General features: G+C 41.5%; 1 protein-coding gene across 4 annotated transcripts in view; it reads left to right on the plus strand.

Moving 5' to 3' along the window:
* The window catches only part of SNX13 (sorting nexin 13), a 223,398-nt gene extending 212,589 nt beyond the window's left edge, over window positions 1-10,809 (plus strand). For all 4 annotated transcript variants that reach the window (XM_077491271.1, XM_077491268.1, XM_077491270.1 and 1 more), the window contains one exon: window positions 820-10,809. In XM_077491271.1, the coding sequence (XP_077347397.1) occupies window positions 820-1,067 (248 nt within the window). In that variant the 3' untranslated portion in view covers window positions 1,068-10,809. The remainder of the gene's footprint in view (window positions 1-819) is intronic.
* Window positions 10,810-20,310: the final 9,501 nt, after the last annotated feature.

The following is a 20,310-nucleotide window of genomic DNA, read 5'->3' on the forward strand; positions in this document are numbered from 1 at the left end:
ACTGTTGGTTCCCCTCCCCTAGCTTTTATGCCGCTGAGAACATGGGGAATGTGCTCACTTATAAAAAAAAAGGGGGGGGGGGATATATCTATACACAAATGTTTTGCCTTTTATTGTCTATTTTAAACTCAATGGGTTGTTTTACAAGGTGATCGTTTACAATCCCTTTAATTTGAAATTTCCTTGAAAATTTCCCTCCATCCAAAACGATAGAAGACTATAAAAAAAATGTTCCCCTTCTAGTTGTTTCATTCACACGCTGGCTTCTGTTTCAAAGGGACAAAAGTCGACCAATGTCTACACTTGTGTTCCAAGCTCTGTCTCCTTGCCTCAGGCATGGAATTTTACAGTATACTAATTAAAAAAACGCAGCAGGAGGCATAACGCAAAAAAAGGGACGTTAAGGGTGAACAGTGAATGCAATTTTTTATTCATTAAAGATAATAAAAAGTGTTAACCGCATTTGCTGTAAGTACCTGAATTTGAATTGGTATGAACCTCTTGGGGTCCCCCCTGTACAGCAGCACTCAGAGAGCGAGGGGGCAGCATTAAGGGCAGGTTAGGTGCTGCAGTGGACAAGCGCGGACAGAAGCAGAGGGTGTAAACTTTGCTACTACTTCACTGTCCAATCACAGGCTAAGTTTGGTGGAAGTGACATCGCTTTATTGTTTAACTGCAGCAAAGAAAAGTTCAGAACTGGAAAGACAAATCCTTTGCAGGTAGAACAGCTCTAACACATGTATTTTAACTGAGCATTTTGTTGTTTGTCTGCAGCTTGGCGTTTTAGTAAAAAAAAAAAAACTCCTTTCTTTCCCGTAGATGAACTGAAGCACATCATTGGGGCAGAGACAACGCGAAAGGGCATTCTTCGTGTCTTTGAAATGTTTCAGCACACCCAACTAAACAGAAGACTTGTATATGTGTTTTTGGAAGGCTTCCTGGAAACCTTATTTTCACAATGTAAATTCAGAGAGCTTTTTATCAAACTGCATTCCAGGTCGGAAAGAACACGACGATATAGACAGAGACAACAACCTTCTCATGCACCCGCCTTACAGAAAAGGTGACACTCCAAACTTTCTAGTTGCGCCCTGAAGACTCTGCAGTGTTTTATCCTGGAATTGCTGAACAGCGGTTTGGGGATACTCTCTGGGGCTAGAAACCGATGTCTACACACCAGTCATATCGAGTCCTGTAGATTATCAATTCATCCACAAGCTGCGTAGCTCTAATCATTCTTCTTACTGTTCAAGCATTCATTGGTTGGAATAAGTTTTAATCCACAGAAAAAAAAAAAAAGGACCGCTGTTATTTAATTTATCAGAAAACGGCTTGATGGGAGAGCTTACATTTCTAGCAATTTGGGAAAAGTGCCAGACTGTATTTTTCTACATGTTCTTCAAGCACAAATGAATTGCTATGCTGGAGGATAACCAAGTTGGTGTTGTAAATAGAGGTTTGTGCAATGGGCAACACTATTGTGGTGTGAGTGAATGCTTGATAGGGTGGGATTACCGTTCCCGTGTAGCAGAGAGGTGTAAAAGGTAATCAAACAAGATAAGGGACTTACTAGTTGAAGAGGCCATTGTCTGCAATCCCTGAACTTAGACATGGTCAATGGACAGAGAGTACAAACTATAATAGACTCCTTATATACCATTCATTCAGATCTTTAGTACATTTTTATTTCAGTTTTTTTCTTTTTCACTTACAATCAGTCTGGCAATTTTTGCTTGACTTGGTTAGGCTATATTGCAGGTTGGGTTTGAAATTGGGGGCTAATTTTTTTATAATGCTTTTGTCTGATATAATGCTCTCCTGCTGTGACTGTGAGCTTTTGTAATTGCCATTGGTTTGGAGCCTACAACCGTACCAGATGATGTGGCAGTGAAGAATATTCACAGCTATGGAGGGTGCCTGTAAGCCAGGCTGCAGGCCCAATTCAGTGTTGTGTATTACAAAGTTGGTTGCAGGAGAACATGTGATGGTTCATAGGCACACCTTAGTGAATGAAGGTTTGCACGTGTACCAGAACGGTTAATCGTGAAGGCGCTTCTGCTTCTGTTAAACTCAGAAGACCTGTTGCGTCGTGTACATCATCCTGCTTGTTTACAGACATTGGAGAGCTGTATGAAGCCTGAACTCTTATTCTGGCTCTGGGCTGGCTAAGAAAAGTGCATCTATAAAAAAAAAAAAGTTCACTGAACATCCAGAATCCCTAATAATAAACCAAGAGCTCTAAATAGAGTGAAGCTCTTTCTGCGAAAAATAACCCCTTTTAAAATCTGTCTTTCAGACATACCCAGCACCCTGTAAAGTGAACGGGGTTAGACTAGAAGAATTTGTGAACAATGTGCATCCCTTCCATATGTGCACAGTTTTGAAATGTGCTTTTCCCCAGTAGATCATCGTAATTGAGCCAAAGGGATGTGGCTTATGTCATCTGTGTGAACATAATGGCCATTACCAGTCTTTTAGCCTTGGTTCATATTGGAACGATTTGGCATGCAATTTGACATGTCAAATCACATGCCAAATCGGTGGCAACTGCTGGCAATGGTAACATCCAAATCGCATTGTGGCGATTGCTCAAAAGTAGTTTCTGTACTACTTTTGGCAACTTTAGGGGTGTGATTTCCATAGACATCTGTGCAGCAACCCGCACAGATGTCTCTGAAATCCCCCCGAAGTCGGGACTGACATGCTGGATTGAAATTGCCTGGTCTCATACACAGAACTATTGGGTGTTGTTGCACTTACTATCTTTTTTAGTTTCAGTTTATTCAAATTCGCATAAAAGTAATGTTTTCATTGGTCAAGGTGGTAATATATTGAGCGTTGTGTCCAACTTTTATTCTGTGTTTAAACCAAAAAGAAGGCGATGTTTAGAATTTTACATTTTTTTATTTTTTTTTATACTTGATGTGGATAGAAGTATTCGCACACTTAACGGGGTATTTCAGTAAAATATGTTGCAGGGTTCTCTTCATAAAAATTAGTTTTTATCTGATTTGTTGATTGTAGATAGCTGTGAATAAGTAAACAATTTCGTAATGGGCTCGATTTTACCTGGCACTGTAAGATGTTAAGTCCAATCAGATGCAATAATGTAAACCACAAAAAAAATTAAATATACTCCCTCAACATAAACATTAAAAACGAAAATGCTTTTAAGCAGTCAGCTCCAGTTCAGAATATCCATGTACACACAATACTGACTGAGCTTTATTTGTTATATTGTGAATAAAATTTAGTACAGTGTAACACAAGCATCAAAAACTTTTGTGTACATGCCTGTTTTTTAACATGGCACAAACCAGTACATGTCTTTTTCTGTAACTGGCTCATCCCCTTCTGATTCATTTTATAGATCAGGGGTGTCCAACCTGATGTCCACGGGCTGCATGCGGCCCAATACCCAAAATCGTAAACTTGCATAAAAATGTTAAATTTTTTGGGGGAATTTTTTTTGTAAAACTGCATTTACACTTCGTGAACACACGCAGCCAAAGAAAAAAAAATGACGGTGTCTCTCTTTATTGGACTTTTATAAGTTTTGTCTTCCCAAAGTAAAATATCCCACTCTTCACAATCGCACCTTATTCGTGTCATCCATTTTCGGCATGCACTTATATTTGTGAGCAACTATTTTCAAGGATGAAGCACACGAAGGGCAAACTTAGAAATAAAATATCTGATGAGCACCTTGAGACTTCATTGAGAATTGCTACTACGCCCATCAAGCCAGATATTGATGTGTGTGTTTATCAAAAACTATATCAAATATCCCACTCGTTTTATGTTTATCCTATTTTTCTTTTATAATAAAAAAATTAATATTTATTTATATTATATATTAACATTATCTACGTTGGTGATCGTTCACTTGTGATTTGCCGGACTTTATCCACTCATTAGCTATCCTTATTGTTGGTGTATTTTATGTGTGGTTCGGGAAGGTCAAAAGGATGGACACCCCTGATATAGATTGAGATCCCAACCCTGGGTCTAGTTTTCCTATCCCATCTACCAAATTATTTTATATGTTACATGCACAGTTCCCCACTTTTTTTAATATGTACTATTTTAGTTTGGGTTGTCTACTGAAGAATAATGCTTTCTAGAAACCAATTCAAACCACCAATCAAATTTTACTATTATTTCCATCAGAACTATGAATATTGATCACTGGTGTCCAAGCATTTGCAGCTTAGGTCATGTGAGGTTACTTCTCGACTGAGAGTGGCCTGGTCATCAAAAGGTTTGGCCAATCATGGTGGGGGCTAAACCTAATAAATTTGGGCATCCAAGCTGGGTGTCAACTGCTCATGTTTTTGGCAGACTAAGACTGATTGTAAAAAAGCCACATATGCATACCTGTCCAGTGTTTGTACAGCATCCTGACTGTTCAGTATTTGAGCAGGTACCTCTCATGCCATCGACAATAGTTACAGGTATCGTGCATGTATGTGGACTCTATTGAGAACTGTTCACATGCATTGTTGAGTATACTCAGGGGCCGCTTTGTTAGATACACCTATCTAGAACCCATAAAGAGGTAGACATGGTCAGTAACAATACTCAGGTACACCGCAACATACAGATGATGCTCAGTTGGTGTCAGTGCCAGGCAACATTTTTCTTATCAAGTTTTCTTGGTCAAGTTTTGGTTATCCCATGTCCTTTTAGTAGACTTGACTTAGCTGAGAAAAAATGCAACCCGGCCTGATCTTCTGTTGCTGTAACCCTTCCTTTTCAAAGTTCTACCTGTTGTGAACTTTTTGGCCAATCTCCTCTGACCTCATTAAGCTGTTCCCACAGAACTGCTGCTAAGTGAATCTAATTTTGCCTTTTTCACTATTCTTTGGAAACTGAAGACAGTAGAAGTGCATGAAAAATCCCAGAAGACCTGCAGTTTCTGAGATGTTGTAATTGCCAGAAAACCACACTCATTCTGTGGTTAAAGTTCCTTAGAGGTTACATCTAAGTGAGGAACACTCTAGTCTTTGGTTCAACACCTGAACCCATTGACCATGTCTGCATGCTTTATGTATAGCGTTGCAGCCCCGTGACCTGCTACGCTAATAAAAAGGGCCACTTTGTGTAAGTCCCCGTGTATACCGTTTGGAATACTAAACAATACTTATACTAGGACTTGTGTAACAAAGCTAGCATGTAGAAAGGTTAGAGGGAACCAAGACTGTTTCCGTGTCAATCATGGGTTGCTTAGTTAAGGTTCCAATCAGTCCAGTTGTTTTTACTTTTTTTTTTTCTTGTACTTGATTGGTTGAGGCCTCCATTTATAGGTAAACCGTACGTATGTGTGAATGTGTGTTTGTGATGAAGCCCTTGCTCATTATGTAATAGTGTCATTCTATGTTTAACACGTCAAAGAAGTTGAGAATTTTAAAATATATATTTTTTTAATCTTAGTTTTTCATGATTTAGTGAATCTGCAGAGTGCTGCTTAATAGCTGCTGTATCAGACTGTGAAGCGGTTCACAAATTAAACCTGCCATCCACTTTGTCCGTTGTAGAATCCTGCAAACTGATTGTACAATATGGTGTGTGTATATGTATGTATGTGTAATATATATATATATATATATATATATATATATATATATATATATATATATATATTTATATTTACATGCAGCTATATATTACAGCACTGTTATGTCTGGACAGCACCATCCATCATATGGATGCTATGATCCGTTGCTGGAAATTGTTTGTGCCATTGTCCAAAACAAACACCTTTTTGTTTTAGCCTTAATAGTTAGGTTTTGCGCAAATTAACCATTTATTTTTGACTCTTTTTCAATCATTGTACTGATGGTATTAGATACATGTCTATAAGGATATGCTCCAGCTTTTGAAACAAAAGTTATACAAGTGTTGTATTTGTTTTGTGTCCTTTTAAGATGTGCAATATTTATATGCAATATTGGTGGTGTCACGAAGAGTGAACCATCTATACAAAGCTATACATTTCCTTGGAGGGACGGGATGAGAACTGCCTGTGTGTTAGACTATACCACCCTCTCCACACCATGTGTAGGTCCATTTGGGATATTTAGGAGGCAGAAAACTAAAAGACTAAAGGCAGAAGACCAAAGTGGTCCATTGCAACTGCCTTCTCCACTTTCATTATTGCCAGAAATGAGACTCCTGGAAGTGTGAAAGACGGGTATCCTGCCCCCCCCCCCTTTCCCCTGAAGGGTGCCACATGTGGCACCGGAGGGAGAGAAGAGTACAACGAGCGGAAGTTCCACTTTTGGGTGGAATTCCGCTTTAAGCTAGGCATACGCAACTGGAATTTCAACCAATTCTATTTGAGACAGACAAAATTTGAGCTGTGGGTGGCCCTGTCGGCACCACCCTGCTTGACAAAATTCGATTTAAAAATTGACTGAGCTGAATAGAAAATAATCAGCTAAACAGTGACTGGTCTGCCTTAGATGTGGTGGCTGTTTGGATATTCCAGCAGCTGTGTGCTGCGGTTTCCTGAATACAATGTCTGGCACTGTAGATTCCTCCATCTAAACTGTTTAGTGTAATAGGGGGAATCTATTGATTTATCTCTTTCAGCCTGTGTTGCTGTACAATACACCTCTACACATGTATCGCAACCCTTATTGCAGGCAAGAATGATTGAATAAGGCCAGTGAATACTTTAATAATGTGCAGCAATAAATATCCACAATGGGGCAGAAAATCAGCATTGTTGTAACACACAGGCATCTCTTGCCACTCTCGACCCAAAAAGAAATGATTCGTTTTGACCAGTCTTATTCCTCAATGATATAAGAAAAAAATCAACGTTGGAAGGGTAAAGAAAATAACTTTTTTACCAGTACAAATATATGGGAGCTGGTCGGCATCCCCAGCACCGTGCTTTTATTGCCTCACCACAATAAATAAAGGAGAACCACACTCGGGAGAGCTATGCTTGCATGCTTAAAAATCAGTTCCCAGCAGCTCTGTTTGATCCAAAAGCAAATCAAATATTTGATTTCTTATGTTGTATTTAAATGACAATGGGTCAGATTTATATGCTGTAGATAAAATAAGTGTCTGTATTGGCCATAGCATTCAGCTAGATACCTTTTCTTTCATTTTCTAACCTCTGGTAAAGACATGACAGCTGGACAACACAGATACCTCCCATCATTTCTTAAAAAGGGACCCCATTGTCTGTAATATTTTGCACATTGCTTTCCCAACTCTGCTCTGCAAACACCAACATGTGAATCCATATACAATCCATAGAGTGTGGGTATGTCAATTGGCAAAAGAATACAAAATCCAGATTAACTGTTACCTGGAGCCCTGTAAGAGCTGGAAATGTACTATAATAGGGCAATTTTAGCTTCACATCTGACAGTTGTAGAGACACAAAAAGTGTGTTACAAGCATGAGCTGGTTAAAATCCTAGGGTAGATTATGGGTGTCCCCATAATCTCACCATTGCTTTTTGAAAGCTTTTTATTTTGGAGGGTTTTGGAGCTGTCAGCCAAAATAAACCACTGCCTAACCATACTTGCAAAACCAAAAAAGAGCAGATTCAACAAAAAAAATGTATTTTCAATACACACTGATTTTATTTTTTTATTTTTATGAAGATATTCCTGAGAGCCCAACTCTAAAACTTTTTATTTGTGAATAGACTCGGGAATATAAATACAATGCTGTCTGTGTCCCCATTGGGGGTGGATTTCACTTCCTGAGACTGCGGAACGTGATTAATTGGGGATAGCGGTCATCAATGGCACAGAAAGACACCAGAAGTAGTAGTAACCATATAGATGCTCCGACCCGTTGTCATTTTATTTATTTTTTCTAAAGTCTTTGTCCCCACTTGGGAGGTTTCTTATCACTCTAATAAGGACACTGACAAATGGACAGTGGCGGCTGGTGGTACATTTTTTTCTAGGGGGGGGGGGGACTGTGCACCCACAGCCACCCCCAAACGGTCGGTTGGGTAATCCCGCACTCCTCAATAACCCCCAGTTCGGTCGATCGGGTCGCCAGGAGCACCAGCACTTACCCCGTCTATGGTGAGCAGCGCTTCACCCAAGCGGCGGCTTCTTCCCCTGCACTCCTCCACAGCATCACAGGCGCCATCTTTCCATTCCCCTGCTCTTCTTTGCAGGCATCACGGGCGGCAGCTTCCCCTTCACCTGCTCTCCTCTGCATGCATCACGGCGGCTTCTGCCATGTGTCTCCCCCCCTCCTCGGCGGTCAAATGGACCGCTTTTCCTTTCGGTCAATCGGGAAATGGGTCTCAGACTTGCTTCCTGATTGGCTGGGAGGAGAATCAGTGTGACAATAATAAATATTCATTCGCTATTGTCCCACAACTGGGTGGGATCAGGGCACAGTGCTCTGCCCCCCGAACTCACCCTTTTTTTTTTTTAAGCCTATTAGAGCCTCTGGCTTAAAAAAAAAAAATCCAATTGGAATCCATGTGTCTGGCACCCTGCATGTTGTGGGGGGGGTGGCGCCCCTTATTGGATGGGACACCACTGCTAATAGAGGTTCTAGCACTGCTCCACTCCATTCCAAACCTAAATATATAGTTTTGGCAATATTTTAAGTTGTAGGGCAATCAATTGGGCATTATAGTGAACGGTTTTAATTAAGAGTTGACTTGTCCCAAGGGCTTCATCATGACGGGACCTACAAGTTCACTGGTACCTGACTTTTGATTAACTATCTACACCTCATGCCTGGTATGGTGAAATGACAACTTGGTTGTTTGCAATTCTCTACTTCCTCGAAAATCGACACCCTCCTGTTTTTAGCTTCCGTTTAGAGGTTTGAAGAAATTAATTTATATTTACCACCCTTCTGGGAACAGCAGCTGATTAAAATGAACGTGCCTGGACTATACCATTTACACTCTCACAGTAGAAGGAGGCTGTTTAAATGCTCCCGCTTTGTAATGTTTGAGGTGATTGTTAAAATCATTTGATTCTAAACCTTGTACAATACTGAACTTGAGGTATTCTTTTTGTCTCTGATATCTACAAGAAGGTTTCTTATATGTATCAACATGACAAAATGCTGCTTCAGTGCATGAAATCACCGCATATTATACACATATTCTAGGGTGGAAATAGAGATTCAGTCCTGTTTTCTACATTCCTTGCATTCCTGTACCTCTTTATTTAAATGTGTGCCGAGTGTTTGAAAATTGCTGGCAGCCATTTTAAGGGCTCAAAAATCCTTTGTTCAGAAGGAATCCATCAAATCGGTGAGTTATGAGGAACTTCACCTTCTTCACGATTTGAAGATTAGTTCACAAAATGGCTGTTTTGCCATTTGTGTAAAAGCAAAATAAAGGTACACTTTAAGGGGTTACTTCATTAATGGTGTTTAATTGGAGGGGTATGAGGAGAATCTGTTGTGTAAAATATGATTGTCCTCTGTCATGAAAGTGGGAGGAGGGGTGATGAAGTTCTAGGGATCTGTGTCAGTGGGCTTCGATGTTCGAATTGACTCTGAGAACATGTAAAATGAATTGCAAGTGTATTCGATTATATTCACACGGGTGATATCTGTAGATAGTTTGCTGTGTTGGACCCAGCAACACTTGGCGCTATAGCTGCATACAACTTGACCAATTAAGGGTGGCCAATTTGTGTGTCGCCAGAACTCTGCAGGAACACCAACCCTGGGTGCACAGTGGCTGTATCCAGGGTCAGTCGGATGCCTTATTCCCATGAAACTGATTGGATGAGTGGTCGCAGGCTGCGTATGCAGACAGCGTTTAAAACCGCTGACAAACGATTCATTCTTGTAGGCAGCCGCCCCTGCTAGTTGGCCGTGTAAATGTAGTCTTGGCCCCAAAGTTCACCTTCCTCCACTACTTTTGCATTCCAAAAGACTTGTTTCGGGGTAGAAGCTGTTCTGGAAACAACAAAAGCCCATAGACACTGACCCTTATCTGTTCCCATTTTTGTCAGATTTCTGTTTTTTTAATACGACATGTTTTATCCTGTGGTGCCTGAACACGTCTAGTTTACCCATTCCTCAACTCTCCAAAGTTGGGGTGTGCTCTGCAAGACTTCTATCCAACTTCCAGCTATATAGTCATTGCCTCAACTCCTTCAGTTATTTATATATTACCAAATAGGCAGCACTTTCTGTCCTTTTACAAATAATATATACACAGCAATATGCAGTATCTGGCCAACCGCACAAGCTACATATTGGAGCAGGATGTGAAAAAAGTCAAGGTTTATAAATAATGTGCCTGGAGTTTGGGGAAGCCACAAAGAAAAGTTACAGTCACCTGAAATTTCCAAGCAACAATTAATACATTTTTAAATACTAGAGGAAAACTGATAACGCCATCATTTTTAAATCTATGGAATTGGGAGAAGACAAGTCATATTTATAAAGCACAACTGTCTCTCCCCCCTTTACCAGTCACCATTTATTGGAGTAACCCTTTAAGGACTTGTTTTATAAGTCTTATCTGCCACTTTTCATGTTTTCTAGTTGTGTGGTTCTATTGTCCCATATAAGTATTTATACAGCAAATGTTAGGAATATATACTTTTTAAATATGAATTGTGCATATCATTATATTGTAAATGCTGTGTGCTTATTTGTTTTATGGATGCTATTTCCACCCTTTCTATGTCTCCCCTTCTTACTTCCAAGCAACCGAATGTTACAATGATTTTTTTTTTTTTTTAATGGGTTGAAAGGAACATTTTTTTTTTATTTAAATTTTTTGTCCATCTGAGAAGCTGGAATACTGATAACACTAATAAAGTATTAACAGAAACAAAATGATGTGCTTTGTTCTTTGCCGTTCTGCTGTATAGTGTCTGTTATTGGTTTCTGAATATGTCCAATGCTGTAATCTTTCCGAAAAACCACCAGTGTGCCATCCAATGCAGAGTAATGTACTGGTACACTGCTGAATCAACTTTCACCAAGCAGGGCCACCCACAGCTCGAAATCCGTCTGATTCAGCAAGAATCTGTCTAAATTTGAGCCATGTATGCTTGGCTTAAAGTGGTTGTAAACCTCTTAAATTAAAAATGAACAAAGCAGATTTTCATATAGTGTTTCGTTGTCTTAATCCATAGCATCTCATGTGGATCCTGACTGCCCTACCCTTCTTCTATCTGCATGAGTCACTTCTGATTTCTTTGATGCCAGGCAGTTCATGGTGACAGTCCTCCCCCCTTCTCTAGAACACAGCAAGTGATTGCCAGCCTCAGCTTTGCATGTTTTCTCATGAAAATGTGTGTGTGTGTGGGGGGGTGGGGGGAGAGTGTCCATTTGCATACTCATTTGTCAGATTACACTTGGTTCTCTGCTTTGTGCAGTACAGTGTGCAATGTAAGATCCCTGCCTGCTGGAAGCTACAGTGCCTTGAAAAAGTATTCACACCCCTTGAAATTTTCCACATTTTATCATTTTTTTTCAACCAAAAACATAAATGTATTTTATTGGCATTTTATGTGATCGACCAACACAAAGTGGCACATAATTGTGATCTGGAAGGAAAATGATAAATGGTTTTCCAAGTTTACAAATAATTATCTAAAAACTGAGAGTGTATGGCACAACTGCAAACCTACCAAGGCATGGCTGTCCACATAATTTGACAGGCAGGGAGTGCATTAATCAGAGAAGCCCATGGTAACTCTGGAGGAGCTTCAGAGATCACATGCTATGTGTGTAGGAAAACTAACACTGCACACCATCCTCACCTTGAAACATGGTGTTGGCAGCATCATTTTGTGAGGATGGTATTCCTCAGCAGGGAGAGGAAAGCTGGTCAGAGTTGATGGGAAGATGGTTGGACCCAAAGACAGGGCAAGCTTAGAAGAAAACCTATTGGAGTCTGCAAAAGACTTGTGACTGGGGCGGAGGTTAGCCTTCCAGCAGGACAAACGACCCTAAACATACAGCCAGAGCTACAATTGAATGGTTTAGGCCATTCTAACACATGAATATGCTTTGATCTAAATCATTCCACTGCAGCTCTGGCTGTACGTTTAAGGTCGTTGTCCTGCTGGAAGGTGAACCTCCACCCAAGTCTTTTGCAGGCTCTAACAGGTGTTAACCTCTGACCTCTAGGCTGGGAAGCCTGAAATAAAAAAAATAAACACTCTCGGCTTCATTTTGTTTGAATGCAGAGGTGGGGCGTGATGTCATGCCTCCAAACGATCATAGAGACTCTGGCGACCATCTGGTCCGCCGGAAATATCTATGGTAAACATCTGGGGCCGGCAGATCTGTTCTCCAACCCACCAATGGTAGCAGTGAGTCGGTAGAAGCACCTGAGGGGGGGAGGGGGAACAGCCGCTATCATCATTCTTATGGTATTGGGAATCGCTGGCTGAAAAAAATATCTAAATTATGCCTGTAGCTGCAAGCATCATTCAGATATTCCCACTCAAAGTCAAGGACGTCATGTGACTTACCTTGGGCGGGAAGAGGCTAGACACATTGTGCATCTGCTGTAACGGGAAAATGAAGGTGAGACTATGGAAACAAGTTTGTTACTACAACATCTGTCTGAATATCTATTTTTGTGACTTTAACTGGACTTTTAAATACACCTGTTATAGGTGAAATAACCATACAAATACCAGTTCTAATTGCCTGCCTGTCATGCTGATTTCCTGGCTGCAATATTTGAAATCACTTTGGACCTCTTTTTCATACAGTTTTGCCACCCTCCAAAAAGTGATCTGCTTTTTTTTTCTTTTTCTTTTTTTTACCTCACGCTGCAACCGCAATCCAGTGTTGCCAACCTACCAGAATGAAATTTACTGACATGATACCCAAAATTTACTAGCACAACCAAGTTTTCTTGGCAAATTTCAGTATTTAGGCTGCAAACAAGTACAATGTACAATTAGCAATTTGATTTAAGGTAGATATAGTAAGTAGCTCAGGGACAGGACTCGGGAGGGCAAGAAGCTAGAATGGACAGGCACACACCCATGGATTTGACTCTCACAGTGACACTGACAGCGGTGTGCAGCAGCATAGATAATGACGACAGCTCACCAACATTCCAGAGTCACAGGAATATGCTCTCTCCACACCACGCGGTCCCTTCAGTCCGCTCCGCTCCAATCCAAACAGCACTGACAGTCCCGCTCCTGGCTTTCCTTGCTCCCATCCTGCAGACCCGCACACGAGGCTCCAGCTGCTCCGCTTGGCTCCCTTGCACCATGATATCACAGGACACAGGCACCGCCTCTGGCCACTGCTGCCTAAACACACTGTAGCAGGCACTCGAATGGTCTCTGCATGCACAGTTCTGAGCTGAGCATCACATCTATATTTTTTACTGGCAGGAGAAAAGTGCAATTTGTTTTTTTTTTTACTGGCTGGCAGTAAAAATACTGACAGTTGGCAACACTGCCTCAAACCAAGCATTTGACTTGTGGTTGCAGCGTTATAAATGTACATATACCCACTTAAAGGATACGTTCACCTTATAAATGCACATCTTTTGCAGGTTAAAAAGGGTACAAGGGGAGATTGCGGTGCATGGCAAGGTTTTTGCAAGATTGTCTGTGTATGTCTGCTCATACTTCTTACAGGCAGGCAGTTGCACTCAGACAGGAAGACTCCGTGAACTACCTAGAGCAGGCATGTCCAAAGTCTGGACCTGGTGTGCTGCGGGATGAGGGCTGTCAGATGAGCCCTATCCCGGCACTGTGAGAAGCTCCGTCGGCTTCAAAAGTGAAAGTAAAGTGCAGGGGAGTGTGCTGTGCTCTCTGCTTCCCCCTACAGTGCAGTACCCGGCTGAATGAGGAAGCTGGAAAGGTACAGTACCGTGCTCAAAGCTAGATTAGTGTTAAAAGGTCTTTATTCATGTCTGTGCATGTATGTGTGTGTATGTATGCATGTATGTGTATGCATGTGCATGTTACTTTTAATCCAGACCCCCCCCCCCCCATTCTTGTACCATCAGAACTTCTTTTTGTAGGGCTTGTGTGTGATAGCAGCCAGGACTGCTGCTCCTCTGAAAAGCGATCCATACATGGATCGCTTTTCAGATTTGAAAGGCGGTAAAAAGGCATTATGTTGCCTCCTCACCACCTGTTTTAAGCCCATAAATGCAGCATCACTATACCGCAACTGTGCAATCCACACAGTTGCGGGGTAGTTGCAGTGCAGGCCCATTCACCCTGAGTATTCCTCCAGCTGCAGCCACAGCATGTGTACACCCCCAGCTGCTCTCTCTGCAGCTAAAGGGGGAGAAGTTGGGGGTGGTAAAAACAGCTTAACCATGTGGTTTTACTGCCCCTCCAACCTGACATGTGAACAAGCCCTTGGTTCACATCTGTGTGGCTAAATGCTGCGTGTAGGGCAGTCCATTCATTTGAGTGGGCTTCCCTACCCACAAAAATGCAGGGAAGGAAGTTGCCAAGCTTTTTTTTTTTTTTTTTTTTAAATTGCACTGCACCAAAAGCACCCCATGTTTTCCAATGTGTGGGGTACCATTAAGAATTAATGGTACCCCTAAAGAGCAGAGCATTTGTCTGTGTGTCGGGAACAAGCGCGACAAAGGCGAGAGAATTCTTGTTGGGCAGTGTATTAGTGCTCGAACGGACACACTTAGACCGAATTTTAATGATTCAAAGAATGTCAGGCAAAATAGTCGGCCCTCATGCATGTTCACTTCATCAAATCTGGCCCTCTTTGAAAAAAGTTTTTACACCCCTGACGAGCATTCAGCAGCGCCCTGGTGGTTCATTGAGAACTACAAGCTGACAGCCGCAAAGGCTGTCGGTAGTTGTAGTTTTCACATTCACAAGAAAATGAATGAATGATATGGGCAGGTGGGTGAAGCCCCGCACTGCCTTCTTTTTTGTGACCACAAGTGGGGGGGGAAAGATCCCCTCTAAACAGGGGATCATGGGGGGGGAGGGGGGTGTGCACAGAGGCTGGTGCATCTGTTACATGTTTCACCCTGAATATAGATGTAACATGTTACAAATGTTACTCTTATCCTTTTAAGTTATTAGCCTCAGGTAATAAACAGGGATGAAACAAATCCTCCTACATAAGTCGTACCAGTTTATCTGCAGCCCTCTCTCCCTGGTACACCCAAAGCTATTTATCAGCTCCAGCAGGCAGTAAGTGGGGATCTGATGTAACACTGCACAGCATTGAGCAAGGAGCTGAGTGTGATCTGAGGTCTGAGTGGAGGGACTAGACACACCCCCTTCTTTAGAGCTTCATAGGGAAACATGCACAGTTGAGACAGTTTTTCCACATTTTGCCTTGTTACAACCAAAAATGTAAATGTATTTTATATGATAGACCAACACAAAATGTCTACAACTTGATTGGAGTCCACCTGTGGTAAATTCAGTTGATTGGACATGATTTGGAAAGGCACACACCTGTCTATATAAGGTCCCACAATTAGCAGTGCATGTCAGAGCAAGACCAAGCCATGAAATCCAAGGAATTGTCTGTAGACCTCCGGGACAGGATTGTATTAAGGTACAGATCTGGGGAAGGGAACAGAAAAATATATGCAGCATTGAAGGTCCCAAATGAGCACAGTGGCCTCCATCATCCGTAAATGGAAGAAGTTTGAAACCACCAGGGCTCTTCCCCTTAAGACCCAGCAAATCTCACCCAATACAGCCTTTGCCTGGGAAACAACAATGATTGGCCAGCTCACCTGTATCAGCTTACAATCAGTGCTCGTGATTGAGTTATTACCTTTGAGTGCTACTGCTTGACCTAGCTGATATCGGCTCTGTACATTTTGTGTATGGCCAGGCTCGTATATAACCCTGCTTGCCCCCTTCTGATTCGGTACTGTTGGACTCTGATCTACCTGGCTGCGTATGACCCAGTTTGTCTAGACTACGCTTTGCCTGATTCTACTGTAATTCCAGACTCTGCATTACTACTTGGCTGCCCAGCCAACCTCTACATTCATCTGCAGCGGTGAACTACAAGGTCCAGCCAATATCTTCCTTCATCTGCAGCAGTGAACTACAAGGTCCAGCCACAGGGGCGGACTGACAACTCATGGGGCCCCCGGGCAATAGGAGATTATGGGGCCACACAGTATACACACATACAGTAGACACACAATATACACACACAGTATAAACACACAGAATACACATACACACACTGAAAAGGTACCAGAGAGGTGGGGCAGCTATAATCTTGGGATTTTTTTTTTTAAATCTGGAGAGGCTGTACATGTCAACCTGTCAGCTTTTAGCTTTCATTTTGAAAGCATAACTGATCAAGCTGAGCCTAAAAGATGATTGGTTACTATGCTCAGCTGCTCCAATTTTAACAAATACTCCACCTGGGTATGGTCCATCATTCTCACTATCACCAAGCTGGTCTGCACCAATAATGTGCATCTGACACCTGGGGTGTTGTAAGGAAAGGATGGATTCACTTTCATGTAAGGAAAGCTAATGCAGGCTTATGCTTGTGCATGAATAAAATATGTCTAAACAGTGCCTATACTACAAAACTCAATATCTAATGATAAATATCCAATACAAAAAAAAATCTTTGAAAAACAGCGCTGTCCAAAAAATTACTCAATTATTCAAAAGAAGGCCTAAGCCAGTGAGGCAAGCTCTAAAAATAATACTATGAATAATAACAATAAACTAAATAAAAAATTCTTGATGCAACACAATGTGAGATACCCACAATATACACAAACCAAAAATTGTAAAGCTGCGCTAAAACTTATAAAGTGCAAAAATGATATTGTGACATATTGAATTCTAATATCAAATACTAAACAGTGTATATAACCAAAAAATTTGCAAAAAAATACTAAAAATTAAAACACATAAAAAGTCCAAGGGGAAGAGAAACGCAAAGAAATAAATTCACTGCATTGAAGTGACTCTTTAAAACACCCTTCAAATGTATAGCAGGTGCGCCCAGAGAGAGAGTTTTATCCACCACCAAATTCAGTAAGGCTTACCCGCTGACAAGATCTCTTTTTAGGGAGATCATACAAGCTTGAAAACAAAACGATCGCTCCTGATCTCTCCAATAGGTTCTGCTGGCGTCTCCAACTCCTATAACTCCTTCTTAGAGCGTCTCACATTCCACCATAATTATTTGGTAAGAAAAAAGAGAAAGGCTCCCATAGCATAATTCCGTATAAAATTTTAATCCGAACGTAATAAAAGAATAACAAACTCACAGATTTCCAGCTGAGTACAAGCGTGTGTATAATCACGAGCCGGCCGGCTCTCTCCTATTAACACTGCCCGCCCTTCCTGGTCAACGGGGAATGGCGGTGACGTCAGCACGCTGTTCACCCTACGTCGTTTCGTCAAAAATGACTTCCTCCTGGGATACGGGCGGCGCACTGATCCACCGCCATAAATACTCACTGGCAAAGAACGTAACCGCCCACTTCCGAGCTCCTGGCTACAGCTCCTAATCCGCCATTTTAAAATAGGGCAAAATTGATCGTTCGCCTTAACTGTTGAATAGTAAAGCCACTCTAGAGAATCGGAAACGACCCGTTTCCCAAATGGGTCTACATCAACTAATTCAACTATGTCCCTTAATTATCCAATCGGGAGCACACGATCGGATAGAGGCGTCCCTCCATGTCTGATCGCACAATTCCAATATATGCAACCAAAACACGAGGGGACCCACATTCACTCCCCGCCCCTGCTCTCCCTCATGGACAAGGAACATGTGCCTAACAGATCATCAGATCGTTTCATGAATATAAAAGTTCGTAAAACTATACATATATACGAAGAGAAGGAACATTCTCATATAAAAAAACATTATTCCAATTAGCCTTATAAGCAAAGGACTATTGGAAAAATTATATATGCTAAGATATATGCCAAATACGTCAAAACACCCCCAAGGGGAGCTTAGTTGACCCAGTCCCACAAAGGGGATTACTATCCCATGTTTTACCATGGGTCGCCAACCAGCTAAGATACATTTGGAATAAAAAAAAATTTAAAGTCTAAAAAAAACAACCAAGGAATAATGGTTGGATTAAATGGTCTCACAAAAACACAAACCATACCCCAAGATAATAAAATATTGATACTAGCTCATACTGGCTCGTATCAAGCCACAAACCATACCCCAAATCTATAATTAAAGGTTATTCAGGCACACCCCATCACCCACCCCAAAAAGGTAGAGCGCCTTCCTTGGGTGGCCTCAAATGGTGTTAAGGGTGGCCAAGACCACTACCCCTACCAAAACCTACTAGTCAGTACCAAACGAAATATACCCATCACATCTCCTCACGGGGGATGATGTCGGTTAGATGGATATAATCTCGCAGGGCCTTTAAGTGATTCAAAATAAACGCCCATAGCGATTATCAGAAAGAACCGACAAACCCTCTTCCCCTATCAAATCAAGACTGAGACTAAGGACCCAACCCAGGAATTCGGAAATGGTTCACATTAGAAGGATATAGCCGTTATCTATAAAAGCGTTCACGTCGACATCCACATTAAGACCATAAGGTGTATAACATTGTGTTTTATGTATCCACATCATTTCTAGTCTAGACAAGTCGCGCACCAGGGAACTCCCCCTCCAGTGCGCACTAAACTTGTCAATGCCTAGAAACAAGGTGTTTGCTGGATTGCGACCATGATATAAGTCATAGTGTTTGGATACCGAGTGGAATTTATACCCATTCTTAATGTTTGTGACGTGCTCTCCTAATCGGACTTGCATGGCTCGCTTGGTTCTCCCTATATATTGAAGCCCACAAGGCTGGTTTGGGTAAAGAAAGGGAGAAGCCTGTTGTCCCTTTTGTCACAACTTTTTCCACCCAACATTATCTAGTTAAAAAGATGTTGCGTAAACATTGACATCTGTTGTCTAATGATAGTCATCCGTACCTTTCTTCCAGCCAAACCAGAGATTATCTTTAGAGGGGTCCCCTCCCTGAGACATAGAATAGCCCCTAACGTAATAGACCCTCCCACTAAGAATGTTTCCTTTTTTCAACATATAACTGGGTACCATCAATGTCGACGGTGTCAGATCTGTACATTGAACAAAAGTAAAAAGAGAAAAACTGAGACTTTCGTCTCTACTAGCACTCAGAGGGAGCATAAAATCTAACCTTTCCTAACGTGTAGCTCTAAGGGTGTTGTATATCTTTTACAATGCCCTTGTGGGCTTCAATATATAGGGAGAACCAAGCGAGCCATGCAAGTCCGATTAGGAGAGCACGTCACAAACATTAAGAATGGGTATAAATTCCACTCGGTATCCAAACACTATGACTTATATCATGGTCGCAATCCAGCAAACACCTTGTTTCTAGGCATTGACAAGTTTAGTGTGCACTGGAGGGGGAGTTCCCTGGTGCGCGACTTGTCTAGACTAGAAATGATGTGGATACATAAAACACAATGTTATACACCTTATGGTCTTAATGTGGATGTCGACGTGAACGCTTTTATAGATAACGGCTAGATCCTTCTAATGTGAACCACTTCCGAATTCCTGGGTTGGGTCCTTAGTCTCAGTCTTTATTTGATAGGGGAAAAGGGTTTGTCGGTTCTTTCTGATAATCGCTATGGGCGTTTATTTTGAATCACTTAAAGGCCCTGCGAGATTATATCCATCTAACCGACATCATCCCCCGTGAGGAGATGTGATGGGTATATTTTGTTTGGTACTGACTAGTAGGTTTTGGTAGGGGTAGTGGTCTTGGCCACCCTTAACACCATTTGAGGCCACCCAAGGAAGGCGCTCTACCTTTTTGGGGTGGGTGATGGGGTGTGCCTGAATAACCTTTAATTATAGATTTGGGGTATGGTTTGTGGCTTGATACGAGCCAGTATGAGCTAGTATCAATATTTTATTATCTTGGGGTATGGTTTGTGTTTTTGTGAGACCATTTAATCCAACCAATTATTCCTTGGTTGTTTTTTTTTAGACTTTAACATTTTTTTTATTCCAAATGTATCTTAGCTGGTTGGCGACCCATGGTAAAACATGGGATAGTAATCCCCTTTGTGGGACTGGGTCAACTAAGCTCCCCTTGGGGGTATTTTGACGTATTTGGCATATATCTTAGCATATATAATTTTTCCAGTAGTCCTTTGCTTATAAGGCTAATTGAAATAATGTTTTTTTTATATGAAAATGTTCCTTCTCTTCGTATATATGTATAGTTTTACGAACTTTTATATTCATGAAATGATCTGATGATCTGTTAGGCACATGTCCCTTGTCCATGAGGGAGAGCAGGGGCGGGGAGTGAATGTGGGTCCCCTCGTGTTTTGGTTGCATATA

This window comes from Lithobates pipiens, unplaced genomic scaffold (genome assembly GCF_037356315.1).
Source record: "Lithobates pipiens isolate NorthernLeopardFrog02 unplaced genomic scaffold, aLitPip1_a1.2 Scaffold_19, whole genome shotgun sequence".
Lineage (NCBI taxonomy): Eukaryota > Metazoa > Chordata > Amphibia > Anura > Ranidae > Lithobates > Lithobates pipiens.